Source organism: Anas platyrhynchos, chromosome 4 (assembly GCF_047663525.1).
Source record: "Anas platyrhynchos isolate ZD024472 breed Pekin duck chromosome 4, IASCAAS_PekinDuck_T2T, whole genome shotgun sequence".
NCBI lineage: Eukaryota > Metazoa > Chordata > Aves > Anseriformes > Anatidae > Anas > Anas platyrhynchos.
The window spans coordinates 32,866,110-32,884,565 of NC_092590.1; the positions used below are offsets into that span (position 1 = coordinate 32,866,110).

General features: G+C 42.5%; 1 protein-coding gene across 6 annotated transcripts in view; it reads right to left on the minus strand.

Annotated features, from left to right (window-relative positions):
- Positions 1-18,456, minus strand: part of FNIP2 (folliculin interacting protein 2) — a 49,400-nt gene that overhangs the window by 29,058 nt on the left and 1,886 nt on the right. For 2 of the 6 annotated variants that reach the window (XM_072037357.1, XM_027456520.3), the window contains exon 1: positions 5,690-6,247. The exons of 1 other annotated variant lie outside the window; for it this stretch is intronic. In XM_072037357.1, coding sequence (XP_071893458.1) covers positions 5,690-5,874 — 185 coding nt within the window. In that variant the 5' untranslated portion in view covers positions 5,875-6,247. Of the gene's footprint in view, positions 1-5,689; positions 6,248-11,157; positions 11,259-18,456 lie in introns of those variants that run through there. 3 more of the 6 variants (XM_005016561.6, XM_005016559.6, XM_013096646.4) reach the window with 2 other exon arrangements.

Consider the following 18,456-nt stretch of genomic DNA (forward strand, 5'->3'; position numbering starts at 1 on the left):
GATTCAGCTACATAAGATGTTTTTCATACTCCGTAGCTGACAAGCTGGAATTAATAGCAGAAACTAATAATGTGTAAAGCACTGCCCCACAGCTCTGGTGGCAGCCTGGTGCTCAGTCATATTGCCTCATCCCTGACCTGGATAGACCATATCCAGGGGTAAGAGTACAACTTATTAATAGCTGTTAGTTTAACAAATTGCATAACAGACTTCAGTCAAGGCTACGCTGATCTCCCACCCAAAAGGATGTTTCACATAGGAATTTTCCTAAACTATGCCTTGCAGAGAGGGAAGGTGGAGAGTTGAGGGGGGAGCACAAAAACACTGTACAGCTGGAAGATGAGAATTTCTGAAGCTATTTCTTTTATTCCATGCTCCAACAGCCATAAATAAATGACGAGGTAAATGTCATCAGCTCCTGCTAGTCAGTAAGGTAACCATGGGCAACACTCAGACTTGCAAAGTCAGTACAAGTCAAGCTGGCATAATTTCTTCTTTGTACTTCATCTTGAATTTCAGAGATCAATGCCCCTTTCTACATAGCTAGGAAGAAATACAAGGCTAATTAAGCATCTTTCTCCAAGGCTTAAGTACCTGTCTGCAAGATTTTACTCTAATTTTAAATACCTTTGGAAAGAGTAAGCCTGATCCTTATCTCCACTTGAAGTGCTCTAATGCAAGTACACTCTATGGATGTAACATGTAAGGGCCCAGCACCCAGAGCTGGATCAGGGAATACTGCTGAAGGCTGTTTTGCCATCAACAGTGAGGAAACTCATTGATGCATTTGTAGCACGCTGCCCCTAGAACACCAGGAGTGCCAGACACTTCTTTTCAAGTTTTCCCTTTCAAAGAGAATCACAGCATTAACATAACCTGTATGAGACCAGACCCGATACCACTGCTGATACTGCCCAGAGATCCTACACGCCTTGCACCCACAAAGAGCTGTGAGAACACGGTCTGTTTTACAAGGCTGGCAGTAGTTTCTCAACCCACTGCCTATGCAACACCATTACAAAATCCAGTTATACAGAATGCAAGAAAGCCAGAGCCAGCAATAGGCTTCATGCTGGTCTACCTCATGAGCTGGATATTCTTTTCTGTACCATATACTCTACCTCTTCAGATACACAGGTGATTATTTACTTGCACACTTTTTGCAGCAGGCAGCACCACAGCCATACCTGAAGTAACCATGCTGCTTTATTAAAATGGCCCGCAGATCGCCCTTCCAAAGAAAGGCGACATCATTACATCCTTAAAGAGTTAAGCTTTTTTTTTTAAAAAAAAAGAAAAAAAAAAAAAAAAAAACACACACCACACAAACCTCCAGGACTGGCTCAATAGGGTCAGCAGTTCAGACCACAGGACTGAAAGTCTGAACTGAAAAAGATTCATTCATTTCAGGCACAGAGTTTGCCAGCACAGCCCTGTACCCAACCACCACTGCTGAAAGCACACTTGATACTTGTCTTGCCTGCATTTGGGTTTCATTATGAACCAGTGAGCCCCCATGCTCTGCACTAAAACAAAATTCATATTGGTGCTGTGCCCACTTCTGAGTAAGAAGTGAGCAGGGTTCTTCTGTAACAGATCCCAAACCAGAGCCAGTTCACCAGCCTGCTCAAGTGCCTTTTCCAAGGAGCACAGCCCATGAAGCACTTATTTCTGTAAGGATTTCTACAATCTTTCATAACTTTAAACACATCTTAGTACCAGACAGCAACCAGCATAAAATATATCAGAGATTTATGATACAGAGCAATCTAGGGAAATAATTTCAGATAATGCTTCTTGCAGCACTAACCAAATATCAGACAGCATCTCACTGAAGTCTTTGCTTTCAGGCTTTGCATTGCACAAACCACAGATGCAGTCCTTGCAGCAGTCTTACACATTACAGAAACCCTCCATCCTACTAAAATGTCATTTGATAAGATCAGGCATACCCACAGGCAAGCTATACACGCATACAACTGCATGGGCTCATTACCTCAATGTTGAAGCTAGCAGCAGGCACAAGACTAGTCAGATGACCGGGATTATTCCCTCCCCTACACAAAAGTTGATGAGCAGACTGATTACAGTCCTTCCAGCCTTTATAGCTTAAGCCAGCTTGTATAACATACAGCCCCTGAAACAGGGACAGCAGTTTCAACTGCTTCCTAGAAACAGCGTTGAAGAACACAGATGGCACACAGACTCATTGGTCAGCTCTGATTTCACGCACATAAAAGCCAAAACCCCAAAACCATTACTTATCTTTAAATTAGCTTCTTGCTTATTTAGCAATGCTGAAAGACATGCTTCTGTTTGTTTCTTCACACAATCTCATATAAAGAGAGGTAAGATTCTTTTTATGCAAAATATCTGTTCATGGAAAACAAACAAAGCACACCTCTGCACCGCAGAGCTAAACATCGAAAGGAATGTTAAGCTAAGAAAACCCTTTCACTTTCGCATCAATTGTCTAAAAAGACACAAATATCCAAAATAGGCAGAGATATTTCAGCCTACTTTTCCTAAGGTAAGAAGGCTCCTACGCTCACGGGCAATTTGTATACATATGTGTTCACCTTGACCGATTACTTAATAATTCATTAATCAACTTCAACCACCAAGCCTGACCAAAGGACGTATTTCTAAGCATTTCAGAAGAAAATAGGGAAGGAAAAAACAGACTCTTTCCCCTTCCCCTCCAAAGCTACAATATAAGCTAACATTAACTTCAAGGCCACAGAAATTCTTGTGATGCATTCGTGAAGGACAGGTAGAAGGCACGGAAAGATTCTGGAAGTGTTACATGGAAAGCTGACACCAACGCTTGCACATGATGTTTTCCATTTTTCATTGGCAAATGCAATCTATAACAATAGCTGCATTAGTTCTTCTGATTTTTGAAGAGAAAGCCTTCAACACGTTTACACGAAGCCCCTTGCTCCCTGGCTGCAGCACGCTACGTGTCCATTCTGTCCAGTTATTAGTATTTAATTCTAATCCCATGAGAAGGGGCTTTTCAGCTCTTCACCATTACTTCTGACACTCCAACTTCATGTCTTAAAACTTAGATTTGGTAAAACCTCAACTTGCACACTTCTTTCTATCTCTAAAACAGCTCACCTAGCCATGTGTTAAATACCAAAGGAAATTATGTGAAACTTCTGTAATAGGAGTAGCGTTACATATACACCTACAAAGGAAAGTGTCGCTTACCATGAAGCACATTAATGCCCAGTGTACCCTTCACACGTTATATGAACCCTTAGCAAGAATAAAGTGTGATACAACCACTACCTTTGGATAACTGCTGCTTCTTTCACTTACTTTAAAAAAAGACAAAACTTTGAGAGGTTTTTACTGAACACCAACTGAAACATCACCCACCATAGCCCTGTTTACATGCAAGTAGAATAAGAAAAAAATTGTAAGAAGTTTTCCATTTTCAACATTTTCAATCCCTGCTAGAAAACTACTTCGTAAAACAAAGCTAAACACTTATGCACCAAGACAATTTGTGTTCTGTGCTGAAAGAACTGCTTACTGCTAAGTGACTCAAAGCACACATTACAGATGCAATGACCAAAATAGTGAGTTTTTTTTGAAGCTGAGTGCCAAGGTACCGCAAAATGTTAGAATGGAGTTCTGCCAGCAGTATGCTCTAGGAAGGTAAGAAAGTGAGGAGACTGATGCCTAAGTGGGTCACTTTGGCTTACAAAGTGTGTATCATGCTAGGTCCTATATATTCTTAACTTGCTGAAATCAGTAGATGAACGTGAGCTTGTGCATGTGTTCCTATTTCAGATTGAACTTCGCTATTTTGACTGAACAGTTTTATTTCTCTATCACAGCAATAAAAGCCTCCCACACCCTTCCTCTCCTTTTTCTAACTGCACAACCTTTCCAATTATTCACGTCAGCTCTGGTACTTGCTGGACCATTCCACAAACAGGTCAAGTTCTCCATAACAGCAGACATTTGTCACAGCAAAAGAAAGTGGCTCAGAAAAGTAGCTGGAAAAAGTAGAAGGCAGCAGGACCTCCACCTCTTGGTGGCAGCATGAGTTACGCTAACTCACTTCACCCACAGAGCTATACACCTTTAGGAAAGGGCACAAAGAAAATGTTCCCCATCCATTTCAACTAAGTATTGAGGCTAGTTAGAAGGTTAATTGGGTTTTCTTATTCCCTGAGTCAGTTTTCTGTCTGTTTAGTGAGCTAAATCGACTCCCTAAGGGAAGCCAGTTCCAGAAGGTTTGGAACAACCAGAGCCAGCACAAGGGGAAAAGGACAAGAGCATGTTGCCAGAAAGCAAAGGAAAAGGCAACGTGACCACCCCTTCAGCATCAGCAGTCTGTTTGAACAGTTCAGCTTGTCTAAGCTCACCTTCAGAGGGGATCCTTCCTGCATCTGGGAGATGCTAGAACTAATAAAAATCACCTTCAAGTCTCAACAACGGAATAAAAATCAAGCTACGTTCATACAACAAAGAACAGTTTTTCTGTACCTGGAACAGATCTATTAGATAGATAGAACAGTATTTATATATATTTTTTTTGTACGAAAGACACAAAAGTCATAAATAGTTTACAGATACCCTACTAAGGTTTCTCCTCAGATTCCAGAGGAAGTTTAAATTTGCTTTACTTCTCCTCAGCTGGCATATTAAGTCACTGACCTTGGGCTTGTTCAGCATTTATTCCATTACAGATACAAGACACTGAGGGAAGGAGACCTCTCTCACTTAGGGGAAAAGCAGAATTGTTTTTTTCTGTAAAGGAGCCAAAAATGCTTGCCCCATTCTGCCTTTAATCAGTATTTTCAGTTAATACAGATCTCTAACCCTCACATTTACTAAGAAAGCTCCTGGTTCACCTTTATAACAACCAGCATGCATGCAATAACTGAAACGTGACCTATTTATTTATATTTGAAGACTACTTGAGCTGACCTTAGAACATTTTAGAAAGTGACTAATCACTGCTTCAGCACAACAACCACAGGCTAGAGAAATGAAGAGCCTGAAATCTATGCATCATTTAGCTGTGTTTTAAATAGGCAATACCGAGCACAGAATATTTATTCTAATATCCTTTATGGTAATTTGGAAAAGGCTACCCTGAACCATGTTTTCACAGTTACACAGCAGCAGGCTCACTCACTGGAAACAGTCACACACCTGAAAAAGGCACAACAAAAGCAGCTGAAGAAACACTACTCACACTCCAGATTACTTTGATGTAATGCTTAACCTAGAGATCATTTAGAAGGGAAGCAGAGTTGCCCCCTCCACTCCTTCCTCACTTCACAGCATCCCCTCCTGCCTGCTCTGCAAATTGGTGCTACCTGACCCAGTAACACAGAAGGTGGCAAAAAATTGAATAGAGGAAAACTAATTAGAAAAAGAAGGTGAAGTTATTTAACCTTAACTGAAAAGAAAGTCAATTATCCTTCAGACCTCAGTTAGCATACACACAGATCTTACACATCACAGTCAAGAATGTAGATTCGATTTCAAACAACAGGGAAGACTTTCTACAGTATCAGTCACCATCAGCAGCAAGAATGACCTCCTTACAGAGCTTTCCAAACAGCTTAGTTTTCAGGCACGTGGTTACAAATCTAACATCAAGCCAAAACATTCATCCTCCATCAAAAACTGTATGTATCCAAAAAAGTTACTAGCATACCTGTTTTGCAGCAGTCTAGTCACTCTGCTCACACAGCTGACACTTTGGTCTCTCAGAGATTTTCTAATCCTTTCATCCAATTTGGCACAAGGGAGATTACTTCCAAGTGGCACATCGCTGTTGTTTCTTGCTCTTTCTATTTGTCCCCCTGTGCCATTTGTAGCTTTTGGTGTGCCCCCACACATCTTCTTGTGCTACGGATCCTCTTGGGAAAAAAAAAGCCAAGTACCAGCTGAAGTGACACAGCCTCAGGCAGATCTCCTTACTATACAGATCAACCATTAGCGATGGCAATTACTATCAGATTTCTTCCCTACACAAGAACAGTCTGCTGGATTTCTTGTTGGGGGAAGAAGAGGCAGAGATCTTCATATATTCAACATGCCATTAAACCGAATGGCAGCTGTAGCCTAAATGCTGCTGCAGTTATCCAAGGCAGAGGAGCAGACATGACTTTCAAGTTTCAGAAGCCATCATAGACTTGCTCTGGCTGCTGTCAGAGTTTTTCTACCAAGCCTGGCGCAAAGCTGTAGCAGATACAACAGCTAATATTGACTTAAACTGTGTTTGTTTCCTGGTATGTGATTAGGTAGCTGGCAATTATGTAGTCACAAGACCCAACCATATGGCCTCTTAAAAAAAAAAAAAAAGCATAGTTGCTTTTGCAGTGACTCGCCCTTCGTTGCAAGGTTGTTCTAACACTGGCTACAACACCCTGTTAATGGCTCTCATGTGAGCAAGTGTCATCTGACAACTCCTAGCAACCTCATATAGCTTGGGAGCAAATACGAATCTGTCATCATCGCCATATGGTTATCAGGGGGAAAAAACCCCATATCGAGAAACACCAGCTATTCTGCTCTGTAATGGTTTTACTTTTAAGGATAAATGGTATTTACAGTTGGCTGAGAATTTGAAAATATTATTTTGAAAAGCTTTTAAAAAGAAGCAAAAAACAACAAGAAGTTTGTCGCAGACATTACACTGGTTTATGAGAGTTTACAGTCATGTGCCTATTAAAACAATTTAATGGCAGTACTGGTGGCAAGTAGCTAATAAAATACTTCTGACCAAGATAATCTAAGTTTTTAAACAGACCAAAGGAACCTCACGTTTTTTTCAGGCTCAGGTAAGTATGCAGGAGAGCAAAGTCCTCTTTCCCACCCATGCTTAAAAACCCACACAACTTAACCCATACACACCTGCCAATATCTCACCTCTTACATAGATTTTTTTTTTCTAATCGGTAGTTTTAGACACTTCATAAGATGGCAGCCATAGAGCTATGTCCCTTCCAGATTAAAAAGAGAAAATAACTTCACTAAAGGCCACCCAGAAATGCAGCAGAGTCAGACAACAGAGAAAGATTTCAAAACCCAGTGCCACATGCTACCTGCTAAATAGCACAGCATCATCCTTAGGAAAATTTTGTCATCTCTGTAAACCACAACCTCTAAACCCTGAACAGAAGACAAGTGGACAGCTAGAGCATGGTAACACAACAACTTGCTCAGCCACAGAGGGAAGCAGTAAAAAAAACAAAACTGTTTAAATCCCCAGAGTGGTGACAAATGCTAGATCACAATTGCTCCTCTTCCCAAATGAGGGAAACAGGGAAGCTTTGGTCTGTTCCCAGGTTATTCAAACGATTTAGCAGAGGGCGACTCCTCACCTCACTGAGGACTGCTTTCAGCAGCAGTGTTCCCATTCACCTCTGAAGCATAAATGAACAAAGCAAACGACGGCCAGCACTTAAATTAGGACCAGCAGTTGACAGGATTCACTTATCCTATCCTTTCCCCACACAGAAAGGAAAGGAAGTTTTGAAACACTCAAATATGAGATTTGTGTCAGAAACTAGAACTAGGAACACCTGAAAGCCCACTGAATAGCTGGTGGGCTTCACAATGATACCTCATCCATACAATACTATAAATACTAAAATACTTGAGGAATTAGGACTGAAAATACACAAAAAAGTTTCTGAAAAGTTAAAACAAAAATGGAAAACCATGCATGGAAAACACCTTGAGTCCAAGGAGCAGATTACTGTAGAAAATGGAAGAAAGTGTCCTGCCCTCCAGAAATAATCCTCTGGGAAGCAGAGTTAAATCATTCTTTTTCTAGGCTATGTGACAGCACATCACCTGCTCTGTTTGTAGGTCATTTCCTGCCCTTCATCTCGGCTCTTCAGACAATTGCATAAACGACTCCAACTTGAGGTAACACTTCAGCAAGAGAACTTGGGGTGGGGGGAAAAGAAATATATACGATATATACTCATTGAGATTTAAAAATCTATACATTGTTTTCAGAACTAGCAGTATATTTGCAAAATCTCCAGTAAGGTTTTGTTTTCCAATTATCTTTTAGAAATAGTCTTTAGAACCATAGGAAAACAAAGTTTGAATCATACCTGCTGTTTCAGTGAGAATTTGTTTTAGTGAAACACACACTTAGCAAAACAGATACACAAAAACAACCCACAACCCAGACATTCAGGATGAGTGCCAAAACATATTTATAGGTAAAGTAGATTCTATTTTGGATTGCTTAACGATGAATTTCCCTCTTCTGGCCTGTTAAATAGATTCCACAGAAGAGGTGGATTCCCTTCCTCACTCTCCCCCAAAAGAGCCCATTATTGCTCCTCCTCTTTTTACAGCCTTGGATTTGGAGGAGTTGTGCTGATGCCACACCGCATTCTTTTTCCACAATCATTTGAAGTAGTCCTAATATGGTAAAGCACTACTTAACCTTAGATGAACCACCTTGTTCCAGCATGATACATAGTTAGTAGTTTCACACACGTTAGGCTGGATATATGGCAGATTAGTCACGCAACAAGTGAACGAACATGTCATTTGCAGTACTTCTCCCTCAGTTTGGGTTTTCCTGTCAAAAGAGTTGTGGTGGAGAAAAACACCTCTCAATATTAGATCACTGTACAAATGTTACCTTTTTAAAAATAATTGCCTATGTTACTGGATGAAAAGGAACACAACATTGGGGGTACTTGTTCACTGCAAGCACAGCACTTCCCAGACCACCTGCTTCATGAAGGACAACTTACTGAATTTCTGCAAGGTCACAATCATTCTTCATCATCTTTGTTGCCACAAAGCAGTATCGTCGCATACACACAAAAAAGTGACCATGAAATGCACACACACCTGATAGAGGCTAACGAGCAGTTCTACACCAAGTTAAGTCGCGATAAATTGCATGCCTCAGCTTTTCAGAGCCACCAAGAACTGCTTATTAGAGCAGTGCGTCGGAACCCAGCCAGCTTCCCTAAGTTCAGACTCACTGCTCAGTGGCTGTTAGTCAGAAGTTTGGGAGCTAGGTTATGTACAACGTCTCAGTGATAGTGTTTAAAAAGAAAAACAAACCCACAGACAAAAAAAAACAAAACAGAAAACAGTGTATTTGAGGTAGAACCACATACAGCACAGAACAGTGCTTCCAGCTGCTAGCCCCAAAATGGAGTTTCTTGCTAGCAGTGTGAAAGGGCTGAAGATCAGTAATCACACGTATTTGTGTTTTACCATTAAGTATCTTTTTCCTTGAGCTAGGACTTAACAGCTGGAGACAACTAAAACACACAAAAAAGGTTAGCTCCCTAAATCCATAACTGAGTCTCTCTATATAGAGATCCCCACTCAGTCCTAACCAGCTTTCCCTCCTCTTCCCTTCCTCCACCCTCTGCAGCCCCCAGTAGTTTCCAGCAGCCAGGAGACCTCAGTTCTGCAAAACTGAATCAAATATTTTGCAGTTGTTTTACAGCAGCCATCTCAATCGTTTCAAACAAGCCAGCCTTCTGTTCTTTATTTAACCTTCCTTAGGCTTTTTCTGTTTTCTCTTTTTAGAGAAACCTCCGTGCTGGAGCCAAAAGGGCTGAGCCAAGCGGCAGCAGCCTGCCGGGAGCGGGGCTGGTTGCAGCATCCCCAGGGAGCGCAGGGGAGGGAGCAGGCCCATCTCAGCTCACCTCAGCCCAGCCCCTCCTGTTCTGTGCGCCAGGCCGGGGCTGAGGCATCATTCCCGTGTCACTTGTTCCAGCAGCGCCATGTGACTGGGCCGGCGTCCAGGAACACAGCTACTAAATACAGACACTGCCAAGGCACGTCGGAGAACTGCCTCTGCCAGAAAGCGAGATGAATAGAAGGCTCTTATCCTCCCAGCTCCAACCTATACCTTCGCCCCCTCCTCTGGAGCAGGAGGGAGGAGAACTACACACTGCACATGGGAGGAAGCTTTGAGCAGCAGCGCAGGGCACAATCTGGTATTTGTGACACTGCACCAGCTCCTGTTGCGCTTCGGGGCTGTGTGAAAGCACTGACTGAGCTCAGCCCTTAGTATCTCCTACGTAAATGAGCAGGCCAGCACAGACACCACCACCACACCTTACGGGCGGCATCCTGAGGCATGGGTTTGGTTGCCTGCTCTTTCCTGTTCCTTCTCCGTCTTCTGTACCACCCCCTCTTTTTTTCCCCCGTAAGTCTGTGTGCAGCTTTCAAGCCCTTGTTCAAAGGAGTCTGTTTTAGAATATGAAAATAAAACAACTAAGAAACAATATTGCTCATTAGACATAAATAAATACATTTTAATGCCAACTGATACAGATATGAACAACGCTGATCAGCATTCCAAAATGTTACTAGTTAGCTAAACAGTAGTTTTGATAGAAAACACAAACACCTTCAACTCTAAGTAACTAAAAATGCCCACATATTATGCCAAAACATTGCCTTTACTGATTTCCTCCACTTCTGCCAAAACAGAAAAAAAAACACTCTGATCACAGGAGTGCTCTGGTACACATGAGAAGACACAGCTTCTCTCTTGGGCTTTACAGGGCTGTGGAAGGCACCTGTAATCCCCTCCTTGCCCTCGCTGCAGCACGCCCTCCCACCTCACTAGAGAACGCTCTCGATCAGAGCTGGGTGCAAGCACCACGGACGCTCAGCCTCCTGCCAAAGGAAATTGCTTCAGAAGGGCTTGGTTTCAGATAACCCTAAAGTGAATTTTCAGCCATATGATCTCACCAAAAAAGGTTTACCTGCTTCTAGGTGCACGCTCCCAAATTCAAGGTGCTGTTTAGAATATAGTTCAGTAACAAATTTTTATTTTCTTTTTTAATTGACATCCAACTTTTTTTTATTCAGCATATGGCTTTAAGATTTTGATTAGTTAGTTTTATTAGCACTTGTAATGTGTAAGACCAACAATACCAGGTGTGGTGCTCCAGCAGTGCTGAGAGCAGAAGCGACCTGATTTTTTTTTTTGATCAGCTGTCAAAACATTGTCAAGCCTCTGTAAGTAGTTATGTTAAAATGTTGAAAGAGAAAGATGTTTTTTGAAAAAAGAGAATGAAGAAATGACTGAGAAAGTTAGCCTGCAATAAAGGGAAAGGAATGAATTCAAACAAAGTATGTTGAGTATTTATGAAAGTTGCCTGATTTACCCACCTGGCAGGAATGTGGGAAACAACATACACCCCAGGAGCCATACTTGACCACCCAAAAGTTGCAATAGCATGAACAGCACAGTCCATCGTCTCTGTGTAGATGAATGCCAGGAAATCCTGACTTAGATTGAATGAAGTGATAAGACAGACGGATATAACGTCAACTCCGGCATTTTTCACTAGTTATAGCCAAAAATATGTTTTTTGTTCTTGTTGTTATGATAATTCATCTAATCCATCCAAAACACTTTCCTTAACCCTCTATTGCAGACAGTTGAAAGTAGCTTTGCAGCACTGAGTCTTGAAGGTTTACCTGTATTTATTTTCAAATTTCGCTGCAAAGCGAAGGAGACGCCACATCTTACAACCCTGCTCAGGGTAGTTAATCACTCATACCATAACACCTTCTCAATGAAATTGGAGACAAAAACAACCAAACCACACTTCAGCCACGGCCTGGCAAGGCCAAACGTAGCCTTCCTGCAAGGCACCTTGCAAGAGACTTACGTTTTGTTTACCACTGATTGCATAGGACTTGGAATGTATAAATAGTCATTACATTACGAAATAGCCTCTTGCTTAAAGTAGGCCAACCGCTCTAACTACTTGTGTAGGTTCCTAAAGATTTTCTCAAAAAAGTATTATATTAGATTTAAAAGTTTATTCAGTGAGATTTATAAATAATCTGAGTTGTTCATGCTCAGTAATGTGCTAAAATATAGCTGGCAAGTGATAGTCTTTGTCAGCCATGAAATATCTAGACCGAAATAAAAAAAATACAAATAGCCAGGTGTAACCTTGCCATGCAATAGGAACAGGCTTTACACATTTGAAGCAAGATTTCATGATAGAGACAAACTTCTGAGATACTAGCAAACTTACATAGCAATTGTTTATTTGGACAGATTAAAAACCTTTCTTCTTGTGAGTGGGTAAGAACAGGTCAAGCCCCTTTCAGCGACCCTCAGGACATCACTGTATGAGCAAGTATTTTATAATGGACCTAACTTTCTCCTGAGACGAAACCAACCAGAGCAGACTCATAAGAAATCTTCTCAACAATTACAGATTCGGGACAACTCAATTAAAACCTAACAAAACTCTTACTTTCTCTTCTAGTCAAAACAGTGCCCAGTGGTACACCAGTAATGAAGTCTATACTCCAGCCAACTTTAAGTGTTTCAGTAATGCAAATGAAAATCCCTTGTTTCAATCAGATTTCTAGCTCACATGCCGACACCACATTTCAATACAAATACGCAATTATTTCTTTAAGCAGTAAACAGGGTTTAATTCAGAAGTTCAAGTTATCTTTCATATTCCACCCAGGTGTTTTTGCTTAAAGACAAAGAAGCCAGGCAGCTGCAGTCCCAACTGTGTACGCAGGTTCACCAAAGGTGAACTCAAAAAAAAACATTCCCCTTTTTGTCTCCACTGCATATCCAGCCCTGGACTCATTGTCAAGTCCAACTATGTGGAGCCATTTTATAAAGTTATCACGTGCCACCACAAGAGGACAAACAGTACTGTAACCTAGTTCACAGCACATGAGACTTAAATCCTCAAGTCTCTGAAATACCAAAGTCATCAGGTGTTATCAGGTGTCAGTCATCTCCCTGCAGAACTTGGGATCACATCCGAAATGGTTCAGTGCTTAGTAAGCACAGACAGATGTTTTAAGTGGTATCTTGACAATCAGAGAGAGTTAATTTTTCCAACGCTTCAGCTTGATGTGATTTAGAAACTCATTTATTTAATGGTTGGTAAGGCAGAAGCTAGCACTCCTGAATCCGCTTTAACTGGCTACCACGTGAGAGCAACCTTCCTCCAGGCTAACAGCCAAGATCCAGTAAGAGCCTCAGATGCTTGTCACTACAGTTACCTGCCAAGCGAACTGAAGTGGTTACCCATTCCCAGCTCTGTACTACAGCTCTCTCAACACAGCTGAGGACCAGAACATATGAGCCCTCCATAACCATTTCTGCATGAAGCCTGATAGCTTCACACAACCTACTGCAAGAGAAGGTTGTTGTATCAGTGACCTTTATATAGACAGGGCTGAGGAGAGCTTCAATGCTCTCTCCTATCAACACTGCTGGGGAAGTGATAAATGCCCAGTGCATAATCAGCTCGTGCATGGGAGAAGGTGCTAACATCACACACCACCGCAGCCCCTCACCAAGACCGGAGCCTTAACACACACGGACTAAACCTGCTGCCGTACAGCTGGACACAGCTGTTTCTGCACCCAACTTTCTTCTTCCTTGTGCCAGCACCAGGGGTTACCAACCTTCCTTTCTGGGAGCTCAACAGGTCACTGCCAAGCTCATTTAACCCCATCACATTAAACAAATGATGACTTTGGAAATAAGAGGCCCGCTATCTTTCCTATAATAGGATCTATTTGAAAAAGATTCCATTAGATAGAGTGCAAGCCAGAGCAAAGAATTACAAATGAAGAGATTAGGTAGTCTGGGGGGGGGGGGGGGGGGGAGAAACAGGAAAGGAAATGCAAGGAAAGATGAGAGATACAAGCACTCAATTTATCAGCAATGGTTAAATGAGTTGTTTCTGCATGGACATGTGAAGACAAGCACAAAACCTGTGTGACCATAAGCTAACTCATGAGTTGCAGATTTTGAACAATTTGCATAGCTGTCTTTTTTTACAGACTTCAATATAATGCTGTAACGTGCATGTTAAAGTCCTGCCTGATCTCAGAAGGATCCACATTTTGCAAAAGAACCTACAGAGAAGTATGTCAATCTCTGTGGTTTCCTTCAAAAACGTTATCTGGTGTACTCTGCTCAGGTTTCCTGTACCCCTCAAGTTGTGCACTCACACACCCAGCCCCAAAAGTTGAGCAACTTCGGGTCTCAGATAGTATCAAGATTCAGAGTTCAGTGCAAAGACTCAGCACAGAAATCCAGAGCCTTGGATGGAGCAACCTCAACTCAAGCCACGGTTTTATTTCATAAAACCCAGTAGCCTTAATAAAAGCTAAGAGTTACTATGTAAGAAGCTTCCTAAGTTCATTACAAAATATACTATAGCAAATCGTTTAGAACCCTAATTTAGAAGTGCTAATACCCAACTCAGCCCGTTAGCACCTCTATTAGAGAAGTAAATAAATATTGACAGATTGTTTACTTAATACAGCTGATTTCATTAGCACATGTGAAACTCCACTGAGCACCTCGGAGGAGACTAGCTGAACTGTATTACACTTAGGTGAGAACACACTGCAGAGGAAGCTCCGCACTGATTCAGTAATTACACCCCACACAGTTCAAGTTTCACTTCAGCACAACCTATAGAAAGAAAACCATGAGTCAGTTTTAGCAACAGAAAGTGTGATATAAAACCCTCGTGCCCATCAATCAGTGCAATTCTAAGAATCTCACCACTATCCAGGAAGCGTGATGACCAATAAAGCAGAAATATTTTGGCTGTGGTCATGTAAAAACACCGGTACTTGCCCTAATCGCAGATGGAAAGGCGCAGGCACTACAACCGAAACCCCGAAGCCAGCCCTCTTGCACCTCGGAGGAACGCTCTTCATCGCAGCCGGTGCTGCAGCTTGTCTTGTGACCTCAATCATGCATGTAAAACATGGCACTGCTGCAAGTGCTGCAGCTGCCAACATGGGGCAAATGCAGGGAGGGGAGAATGGCAGGGAGAACTGTTAAGGCCAGGAGAAAGTCGAACAAAGAACCTGAGCCTGAAGACTACGATGACTTGGAGGCAGAGCACACGACAGAGGTGACTCATGATGGGCAAATGAGTAACCACCTCCAGGCTGGGTAGCAAGATCAGCGCTAATCAGCCACTATCACACAAGCACATGGAAAGGCATCCCCAGCCACATGTGCTCCCCTCACACAAAGTGCCCAATGGAAAGCCCTCCTCTTCTCACTCTCGAACAAGGCTGTCAGCCGCCATCCTACGGAACTGCATTCCTCCTCATGTTTTGCCTAGCAAGTGTACCCACAGACACACTCCCGTGGCAAACACTGGCAGTCAGGCTAGCATCCCTACATGCTTCGCATGGAGCTTCGTCCCAGTGGCACACAAGACAGCATCACTCTCCTAAGCAAGGTGTATTTAGCAGAAGCAAGTGATGGCCACACACAACACGGGGCTCTAAAACGGAGTCTTCTCTTCAGAAGACACCCCTGAACACTGCTGAAGCACAAAGCAGATTATAGATAAAAGCAGGGGATTGCCAGCAGCAGGACTACCTGGTAAGTCAGAGGTGCCAGGCACACAGCCAGTATTGGCCCAAGAAGCTCTTAGCTTCAGTGCTACTGAAATGCCAGAGCAAGAAGTAAAAATGGCTTTTTGTGAAAAAAGCTCATTTTCTGGCCCAGCTGGGATGACATGACAACTAATGACTACAACATTTCTGTCAAATGCCTGCCATCTTCCATCCCTCTCAGGCTTTAATAAGGCTATTCTGTTACCTCAGCGAAGCTTACCTCAGAGCCTAGTGAAGCCAGCCTTCACCACCTTTTTTTTCCCCACCCCCTCTATGAATTCAGCATTTATGAACACCTAATTTTTTCAGCCCCAAGCAGCTGTTTTCTCACTCACATCAATCCATTTACAACAAGTATTTTCCTACAGCATTAGCACCAGTGCTTTAGGTTGTAGTGTGTTCTGCTCTGAGTTGTGCTACTAAGGCAGGTAGCTCCCAAGGCCTCCTGTTGGTACAATGCCCTCCTCATTCCCTGCTGAGCACAGCACGCAGCAGAGTACTCACCTACTCACTCTTAGACATGTGAACAGCAGAAGTACCCTAAGAATAAAGCCTCCGGCACCCGTTATCCAATTGCACCTCAATTTAAGAGTCAAGCATGTAAGAAACACACTACTAGCTGTGGGAGTCTTCTTGCAACCTTAACACAGAGCAAGAGCCAGAGGAAACCAGGAGGCTGTTCACTCACAGAACACAGGGGGAAGGGCAGTCCAAGCAACTTCACAGGGAGAACGGCCTTGGTTCCTGCAAAGCTCAGAAGCCAGAGGACTTGGGTTTTGTTTGTTTTCCTTCAGAACAGCCTCAGGCTGGAAGTGTGGTTTCCATGTCAAAAGACCATACTTTCAATCACTTCCTCCCTAAGCTGCCTCTTGAGCGAGACTGCTGTAATAAATCTCTCCCTCTACAGAACTTGCTCTTTAGCTCCCATTACTGAGGAAGGCGGACACCAGAACAGAGGCATAAAGCTGCACCTTAAGGCTCACCTTCAGCTGTTAGCAAAGAGGCAGGAGGCCAAGACTTGCTGTTTAACCCTCCCTGTCCCCATGCTCACAGCTGGCCCTGGGCTGTATCTCCCTTCCCACAGCATGTGATATCCACCCTTCAACCCCAGCAATGCTTTTTGAAAACATTTACAACCAGATGTTCACGTTGTTCCCATTTTCAGAGATATACCTGGGTGCTCAGTATCTTATAGCTTCATGGATGCCTACAAAGCTGGAATAAGCTCAAGAGAAACCCAATTAGGCTCCAAGAATTTACCAGGGAGTGTTTCATTTTAACAAAGCTATAACAAACTGACATGCAAGCATACGCAAAGCTCAGAACTGCTTTCTTTCCTTTTTCAGAAGGTGGAGTATTGCCAAGGCTGGTAATAAAGGCTGTGAAATAATGCCTAGCAAATAGGCTCTCACCAGGCATTTCAGCGCTATGACCAAAGGAATTACTAGCATCAACTGCCAGACGGATGATCTCATATACCAACGCTAACAAACTGCTACCAGATAGATATCCTGCAGTACAGAGTGACACCCGCTCCATTACAGGCACCAGAAGGAGCAGCTGATGCTTAAAGCTGAAGCAGCAGCCTGCTTGTGAGTTCCAAGCCCAGCTGAAATAACACTTTTTTTTTTTATAGATCACATGTAAGATGAAATTATTCCCTATTTTACATCATTTATTCACTAAACACACCAATACCAAAAAAATCTTATCGGAGGCTGCAATGCAGAAGTCACACATTCACCAGTGAGAGCAGTCTTCCAAGAACCACAAGGTATTTTTCTCCATCCTTACACCCCTGGGTGCAGGTGCTCCGTAATTAAAAGACAACAACAAATCCCCCACACTAACAAAGAATGAAACTTGCATGAAACCTTCGCCCTCTACTTAAGGATAACTTTAATCTTCCACATCGAGAAGTACAGCAAAACTCTGATGTGAAAGCTCATTCCACAATCAAGCAAGAACTACAGTCAGACCGCTGTAAACTTAAGCACAGGCTATCTGCAATAGTTAATTTCCTTAAAGTCAGCCCCAGCACCTTACTCATATCTATGTTTAACCCTTCAGACATTCTAGCCTTGAGATAAACCACGTGCTTATTAAATTTCAAATTCTAGGGGAGGAGGATGCTTTGTTTTTGCAGTAATAGCCGCCATCCTGCCAAGCACATGACCCTGGGAGCACTCCAAAATTCGTACAAACTACTCTAAATCAATCTTGTAAGGGAAGCAACATTTGATAAGCAAATAAGAAATATTTTAAATGAATTCAGGCACACCAATACCCATTTCTCATACAAAGTAATTAGGATTTCTTCAGAGTGTTGGAGGCTAAACTCAAACTTCTCTGTTAGAGGCACAGATATATTTTTATATGTATATTTGCATATGTATGTGCATATATATATGCACATGCAGATATTTTTAGTTAGGGGAAGCAAAAAGCAGTAGTAATAAAAACCAGAAGCTGAAGATGTGTGTACAAAACTGCTTCGCACAAATGTAATATCATGTCACAAGCACCCATCTGCTCCCCAGGCAGTTTCTAATTTCTCTTTTTAAGAAGAAATAAGATATTCCACAGTTCTTAATACTGCCCTTTCACCACCTTGTACTCCCATCATTTTGAAGGGAGGTGCAAGCCAGCAGAAAGTCCTCCTGCCCTAATGGCCCTAGATTAAAACCTACACCTCGTGTTTACTTTCTTCTCACCCAGCAGGTAAGGGCTGTGCTGCCATTAGCATGCCGTGCAGCCCAACAGGACCAGATCCACAGAGTGAAATGAAATAATTGGCACTAAGGCCCTGACACCCACACGATGCATGTTGTGGGGTTTTATGTTTGACCACCTGTAGCCTGGTCCCCAGGACTGAATGCCCTGTGGTCGGAGCACACTTTCTAATTTCATTCAATCCACCAGGAAGCCAGTTTGAGCACCGAAGCCACTTGGCTACATGAACCAAAGAGCACTAAGTGGAGACAATTGAGAGGTTTTCTTTAAAGGAATGCCCCTGATCCAAATTAAAATGTTAATGCTCTT